The 8,292-nt window shown below is 51.9% G+C and overlaps 1 protein-coding gene across 1 annotated transcript in view; it reads right to left on the reverse strand.

Annotated features, from left to right (window-relative positions):
* The window catches only part of LOC119110199 (neuroligin-4, X-linked-like), a 67,317-nt gene that overhangs the window by 20,538 nt on the left and 38,487 nt on the right, over positions 1-8,292 (reverse strand). The window contains 1 exon segment of the mRNA XM_037233934.1: positions 6,143-6,166. Within this exon segment, the coding sequence (XP_037089829.1) occupies positions 6,143-6,166 (24 nt within the window).

Below are 8,292 nucleotides of genomic sequence, written 5' to 3' on the forward strand. Positions count from 1 at the left end.
TGACACGACCCGTCTGAGGGTCGCGACCGCCCGGCCGCGACAGCAGTGGAGCGAATCGTCAACTAAAGAGCTCTGCACCCGATCAGTCCTTCCAAACAGGCTGACTGTTAGGGCACTGAGCGCCAGGCTGATTTTCGAAACTAAATGATAAAATCTGACTTTTCGCAGCGTGGATTATAATACTCAATCATATTCTGGCAGCGTTAACGTTTGGTGTAATTTCACATGCCCGTCGCCCAAATTCAAGTCTGCTTTTTTACGGTCTTATAATGATCGAGGGGTTTATTGATATTACGTGTTTCATAGTTATGCACCTACACTTAAGGGAAAGATGTGTCAGATATATTTTCTTGACAAGTCGACTGAACTTGATGCTACAAATGGCCAAGATGCCTCTGGATTGAACACACGCTCACATTTAAACTGGTGGTCGATCTGGCTGAACGTTATAGCATCATAGTTCAGCCAAAGGACAGACCAAACTTGAAAATTGACTAGGAAACGAGCTTGCCAACATTGCCATCAATCACCCATCCCATCACATACACAGTGATGGATGTACATGCTCCGCGCAGTTTGAAGACTACGTGTTCATTCAGTGTCCGGGAGATGTGAACGAGCATTGTTGTTAGGGGTGGTAAAAGTGTGCTTTTTGTCGACGACAGAACTTTAGGAAGCGTATTCCATTATGAAAATCACGTGTGCGCTTCGAGCCCCATCTCAACCGTCATCAATCTCTCTCCCACACTTTGGGCATGTCCAAGCCCGACGAGACATGTGTGGTGTGGTGGGCGTCTTTCTCCGTGTCCCAAGAAGAACATTGCGCTGAAATTTGTCAACACCTTTACATCAGGCTGCTATTTTTTTCTGAACAACATACCCCTCCCTGACGTGGGAGGATGGTCTAATGCGACGTCGGTTTTCTGAGGCTTTCTGTGAATACCAGTCCGGTATGTCGTGCGTTCGCGCTCAAAGCTTTGGTAGCCTCTGGGACATCCACTACGCATATATTGACACTAAAAACATGCCTCTGGCGTTTCTGGTTTTGTAGCGACGCTTTTTACGAGCACTGCAAGACGACCCACGGCCGGCGGGGGGCGGGGGGGGGGGGGGGAGCGGCAAGCGAGTGCTTCGCAGACTGCGCGGAGGGCTGACACATTAAATGAAGCCATGCACCATCAATATGGGCTTAAAGCAGACAAAACTACATGTCACTAAACTTGCAATTGAACAAAGAATACGCCTTTTTATGTTCTATGCCTCTGCGCTGTTTTGATGTACGAATGTGCATTCAAATCTGAAATAGTTTCATCTCAGGTAAATTTGGTCTTGACTTGGTCTAGTGGGGTCAATTAACAACAGACCAATCGATCTCGATTAGTCTGTTCTTGAGATCTCGTTAAAGACAAAACATGTTTTTTTGCGAGGCTCTACCCTTTTTAGTCTGCATTTGCATGGGATCCCCCTTTCCCCCTCCTGGAATAAAATTGTTGGCAACCATCCTTGTTATTAATTTTACATATGCTGGTGTCATCAGCTCCATTTTAGATCATGTTGAGTTGGGCCCCTCGATGCTGGTCCCCCTCCGCCCACACAGTTCTTCTAGCTAGAAGATTACAAAATATATGAGAAAGAAACCAGCTATAACAAAAAATATGTTCTCTGGGCGTTTTTACTGACCATGATCAGTATGCTGCTAAAAATTATAAATAAAGCAAGCCAATCAAAAATAGAAGTTGCCTGTAATCTGAACCACATGGACTATATCTGTTGACAACCAAACGTAGGGAGGGAAGGTCGTGAGGCCTACAGGCTGCTATCTCCTCCCTCATCATGCATACATTATACATTATACATGCATGCATTGGCACTCATGTCATTATGCCACCTCCACACGAACTATTTTGATTTCCACTATCAATGTAGGCTGCACATAAAGTAGGCTGTCTGTCTTCACAAACTGCATTCATAGTGTACTTTGGGTTCCAATAGAACAATTTTCCCATTCAGTGTTAACAGAAGCGACAACGAAAGGTATCAAATCCGAATCCTTGCAAATGTAATGCTCATGAGTGCAAGGACACAATGTGTGTAAAAGAACACTGCAGAATGATTCACTTACAGAGCTTTCCTGTTACAGTGGGGGTGCTATCATCATCGAATACAGCCAACATTGTCCTCAAAGATAGCTAAGGGATAATCTTTCACTGAGCTCCCATGGTATTTGGACTACAAAACTATTCAAGTCTACGTGTTGTCTGCCCAGACCAGACACGAGCGCTGCTAGACGGCAACTGTATTATCCCGCGAAGCGAGCGGGCGGCGCCGACTCCGGCGGGTGGCGCCCCAGGCAGTACACCGCCATTCGGGGCCGCGGCGTACCAAAGTGCAGCAGCACTGGCGGCGCGAGCAGGGGCGGTCTCAGGGGTACGCCAGTAACATCATGATGCATCTCCCCCCTTGAGGAAATGCAAATAAATGTATAATATATAAAAAACGCTTGCGAAACGAAATTATTGGCGACAGACTGCTGCTTCCCTGCTGCTTCCCTGCTGCTGCTATGCTGCTTCTGAGGCTGCTGCTTCCCTTCTGCTTCTCGGACTGCTTCTTCTCTGCTGCTTTCCAGCTGCTTCCCACCTGCTTTCCTGCTGCTTCTCTGCTGCTTCTCTTTGATGTCTCTCAGAAAACGCGGCCACTGCGTGTTTTACGCGGACTAAAACTGAGCAGTGGCGTTGGACCTTGTGTCTGGGGCACTTGCGCGTCGCAGGGCTGGGCCGCAGCTTCTGTCAGCGGCGGCAGCGACAGCGGCGGCGCCGCTTTCGACACGGGCGACGGCACAGCTGGTGGTGGCCGTGGCACCACCGATCGTGGTGCAGGCGCCGGTTCGCGCGGCTGCGGTTGCAGCAGCGCCGGTGGCGCCACCTCAGCATGGCGGCCAGAGAGGAGGTCTGGAGCGGGCACCCTGTGTGCAGAACAGTCAGCACGCCGCGCGGAACCGTGCTGTGTCAACACCTGAAACGGAGGGATCTGCATCAGATGACGTCGGTTGCGACGATAGCGAGCACCCTTGAGCTCCACAAGGTAGCTGCGTCTAGAGAGCTTCTCTATGACGGTGGCGGGCTCGGACCAGCTTGCTTCCTTCTCCGTCTTGATCCGAACATGATCCCCGGGCTGTAGCTGCTGAAGATCGCGGGCACCGTGTCTCCGGTTGAAGCATGTCTCCAGCTTCTTCTTCCTCTGCCGATCTCGGAGTTTGGCATGCTGCCATGTCGCTTCTCCGGTTGGCTGAGCGATGGGGAGACGAGATTGAAGTTCGCGTCCCATCAGGAGACGGGCTGGGGAGTATCCGATTGCTTCCACAGGCGTCGTGCGGTAGTTGAGGAGGGCGAGGTGGGGGTCCCTCTGGCGAAGTATCCACTTGGCGGTTCTCACGGCCCGTTCAGCTGCTCCGTTGGAAGACGGCGTGTGCGGGTCTGTGATGCGGTTTGTAAAGCCGTAGGACGCTGTGAAGTTGGCGAACGAGCTTGAAGTGAACTGCGTTCCTCCGTCTGTTGTCACGAGGTCTGGTATCCCCAAGCGGGAAAACAGGCGCTTCAGACGCTCGATGACTGCGCTGCTGGTGAGACTCGGGAGGCGTTGTATCTCCAGATACCTGCTGAAGATGTCCACCGTGACGAGCCAGTTGCAGTTGTTGAAGTGGAAGACGTCTGCTGCAACGTGCGTCCACGGTCTTGATGGCGTTGGGGTTGTCACCAGTGGCTCAGCGTGCTGGGCTGGCGCGTTCACCTGACAGAACGAGCAGCTCTCGAGATGACGCTTCAGGTCGATGCTGAGTTGAGGCCACCAGATCGATTCTGCTGCCCTCTGGCGACACTTGTTCAGACCGAAGTGTCCGTCATCATGTAGTCGGGTGAGCATTTCATCTCGCAGACTCGGAGGGATGACGATGCGTCGCCCGTGCATCAGCAGTGTACCACACGTTAGGTACAGAACGCTCATCTCTCCCCGAGAGGCGAAGTAGTCCAGCAGGTCGGGATGCTTCGCTCCCTCCTTCCAGCCAGAGAGAGTCTGCTGAACTACGCGTTGTAGGGGTTCGTCTGCTTGCTGCGCCTTGCTGATCTCCACCAGACGCTGCGGTGTGGCGGGAAGATCGCTGAAGATTCTCTCACAGAATCCATGTATGTCTTCTTGAAGCACAGCGCTGATTTCATCCTGCTTCTGGAGCGGGTGACGTGAGAGGAAGTCGGGCACCAGGTGCTGCTTTCCTGGAACGAAGACCGCTGTGGGGTTGTATCGCATCAAGCGCATGAGCATGCGCTGGCATCTGATGGGCGCATCCACGAGATTTTTCGTGTTAACCAGCGGGATCAGAGGCTTGTGGTCCAGATGCAGCTCGAACGACGGCAGTCCGGACAGGAACATGTGCATTTTCTCGCACGTCCACGTCGCGGAGAGTAGTTCCTTCTCAATCTGGGCCCATCTGGTCTCTGGGTCAGTCAGGCTTCTGCTGCAGAACGCCACGGGTTTGAAGACGGAGCCGTGCTTCTGGAGAACACATCCTCTGATGCCGAAACTGCTGGCGTCGGCGCTGACCACCGTCTCTCGTGCTGGATCGTAGAACGCCAGAGCTGGAGCTGAAGTGACGGCTGCTTTCACGTCATCCAGCGCCTGCTGCTGCTGTGGTGTCCAGATATATGCTACGTTCTTCCTCAGAAGCTCGTTCAGTGGTCTTAAACACTCCTGGATGTGTGGAACGAACCTGCCCAGGAAGTTGATTACTCTGAGCAGAGACCTTAGTTCATTGACATTCTTCGGTGGTTGGAGCTGCTGGATCGCTTCGAGCTTCTCTTCGTCCATGCTGATGCCGTTCTTGCTGATCTTTATCCCCAAAAACTTGACCTCGTTCTTCCGGAACTCACACTTTTTCCTGTTCAGCTTGAGGCCAGACTCGTGGATCCTCCTGATGACGGCCTCGAGACGTGCGTCGTGGCTGGCAGCATCTCCGAACACCACGGTGTCGTCCATGTAGACGATGACTCCGGGCAGTCCGTCCAGCATCTCCTCCATCTTCCGCTGGAAGCACTCCGGTGCGAGCGAGATCCCCATCGGCAGTCGCAGGAACCTCTTCCTGCCGAACGGAGTGATGAACGTGGTCATCTTGGAGCTCGCCTCGTCCAGCGGGATCTGGTAGAAACCGGAAGAGGCGTCCAGCTTGGTGAAGAGCGTCGCGCCACTCAGCTTGGAGGTCAGCTGCTCCAGAGTAGGGATCGGGAACACCTGTCGCTTCACAGACTGGTTGAGTCTCTTGTAGTCAACCGTGATGCGGACACCGCTGCTCTTCGGCTTCGGGACGGGGACCAGCGCAGAGACCCAGTCCGTTGGCTCGGTCTCCGACGTGATGATGCCGTGATGCTCCATCTTCTTCAGCTCCTCTTCCACCGGCTTCATCAGTGGCAGCGGGATATTTCTTGCAGTGGCAAGGGCGAATGGAACAGCATCTTCACGGAGCTGAATGCTGACCGGTGCTGTCTTCAGGAGACCTGCCTCTCCGAAGACGTCTTCGTTGACTTCACCTGTGAATCTCAGTACGCCCAGGCGCGAGCAAGCAGACCTGGAGAGGAGATCATTAGCTGAGTCAACAACGTAGAACACTTCAGGCTCGGCTTTGTTCTTGAACAGGAGTGTTCCGTGCATCTTTCCTTCTACTTTTAGCACGCTACCAACACTTGTCAGAGTATTTGAAGCATGTTGAAGCGGCGGCAGTTTCAGCTTCTTGTACGTTTTCAGCGTCAGAATGCTAACATCAGCGCCAGAGTCAGCTTTGAAAGCGACTCGTTGACCATTTAGAAGGACTGAAACTCTCCATGGCGCGCAAGCTTTGTCTGCTTCGTCAACAAAAATGTTGGGCGGCGATAGTTCTTCAATGGACTCTGTCCGCGCACTCGCTCTGACACCGTTGGAGCGACAAACATACGCAAAATGATCCATTTTCTGACAGTTGTCACATATTTTTCCCTTAGCAGGACAATCTTTCGGAGACGCATGACGTGCTCTTCCACAGTATCTGCATGCTGTTGAAAAGTCGATACGCTGACTATGCTGTTGCCGTTGCGCGGTGGAAGGCTGCGGTTGACGTCTGTACTGCTGGCGCTGCTGGCGCGGCTGCCTGTGCCGCGCCGGTGCACAAACACTACTGATATCAGGCGGATCAGAGCTGTCACGGCCGTTCACGATCTCGACATTACGCATCATCGAAATGACGGTATTTGCAGACACTTCCTCCTCTAGTGACTTCAGCTGAATTCTACGGGACAGCTCCATGTCAGACATTCCTGAGATGAGACGATCTCTGATACGCTCATCAGCGTCAGCGAAGCTGCAATGCTCAGCTAGAGAGAACAAAGCTCTGATGTACAATTCATTAGTCTCGCTTGAGCTTTGAGATCTAAGCTCGAAGTTGTGACGCTCTGCAATAAAGTTCCTTTTCGGAATGAAGTACCCGTCTAGCTTTGAGGCAACAACTTCAAAATCCTCCTTCTGCTCAGCAGTAAGCTTAAATATTGGTACGATATGCTCAGCCTGCGGACCCATGCTGTAAATCAACGCAGCTACTTGAACGTCACCGTCCTCTTTGTGTAGTCCCGATGCCAGTCTGTAGCGGACGAACCGATCACGCCAGGTCGGCCACCTCTCAGGCGATGTGAAGTCGAATTCCTCAGGAGGACGAAATCCAGGCATCTCGACTTGGTTCACAACTAACACTGTTTAAATTAATGTGCTGCTTATGCTTGCTTAAGCTTACTCTAGGTTCAATGCGGCTGCGCCATATTCAAGTCCACGTGTTGTCTGCCCAGACCAGACACGAGCGCTGCTAGACGGCAACTGTATTATCCCGCGAAGCGAGCGGGCGGCGCCGACTCCGGCGGGTGGCGCCCCAGGCAGTACACCGCCATTCGGGGCCGCGGCGTACCAAAGTGCAGCAGCACTGGCGGCGCGAGCAGGGGCGGTCTCAGGGGTACGCCAGTAACATCATGATACAAAAACCGCGTCTTATTGAAGTAAACCTCTTGGTAAAGGAGAGGCCATGGAGCCTGTACAACCCCACCCCAACCCCTCCTCATTGCCGACATTGGCTACACTCACCTTGTATTGCCTTCCCATTGTTTAAATGACAACAATACATTGATGACATGTTTGCATTTCAAGCAGGGGCATAGCTTGTGAAGGCAAGCTTGGGGGAAAAGTGAACAAATATGCAGTCGCCCCAAAAATATGTATGCCTCCTAGATTGGCGTAATTCTTCACTTACTTTGAGGATGGATGGAGCCCTGAACTGAAAGGAAACTTCGCACACCCCTGATTTGTAGATACATGGGACTGGTAATCATTATCAGGACAGGGGCAAAAATGGTATTAACTGACACTTCAGAATCATTCTCACCTCCCGAGGCAGGTACTCATGGCATGTAATGTGAATCTCGCATGCAAAGTCGCAGCGCAATGAACGTCGCCGCCCGCCCGATGCTAGTGACATCGCAACGATTAAAACATGACCTTGTGGCCAGAAGAATCCCCATATCTAGGTCTTTTCAACATTTTATACTGTCTAGTCTGGGAAACGGAGAGCCGTCGGGTAAAAACAGCAAATCGGCCGACCGTCCGAGCCAGAGAAAATACGCTGATCTGTCGCTGATCCATCACCAAGTCGAGCGACCAACTACAAATCAAAGGATATATTTGTCGCCGAGATGGGATGAAACCAAAACATATGCCATGTTGCCGTGTGGTAAGATAAAGGGTCTTTACTGAAAGCTTTGCTTGTGCTGAGGGACGAAATGTAGTATCCTGGAGACAAACTATCTGTGTGTGGAGACCTCATGTCACGTTGTACAGTGTGCGCTGTATGATTTTATCGTGGCTGTCACCAAAATTTCCGGTCGAAAGCACGTGCGACAATAAGCTTCGCGTGACAACATACACTTTCATCGCCCACCTCATCAATCAGGCCGGCAAGTTTTACCATCCCTGATTCTCCCTCCGACACTTAAGGACGTATATGACGTTGAAGGCGCCTTTCATCGGTATATGACGTTGAAGGTGCCTTGCATCCGTATTCGACGCTGAAAGCGCCTTGCATCGGTAAATGACGTTGAAGGCGCCTCACATTGGTATATGATATCAAAATAGAACATCCTGAAGGGAATGAAACGGATTAAACGAATGCCAGCTGTATGAAAGCATACCGTCAGGGCTCGTAAAGAAATTCAACCCTCGTCCTGATAGGGGAGGGGG

Source organism: Pollicipes pollicipes, unplaced genomic scaffold (genome assembly GCF_011947565.3).
Source record: "Pollicipes pollicipes isolate AB1234 unplaced genomic scaffold, Ppol_2.1 Scaffold_7231;HRSCAF=8579_pilon_pilon_pilon, whole genome shotgun sequence".
NCBI lineage: Eukaryota > Metazoa > Arthropoda > Thecostraca > Pollicipedomorpha > Pollicipedidae > Pollicipes > Pollicipes pollicipes.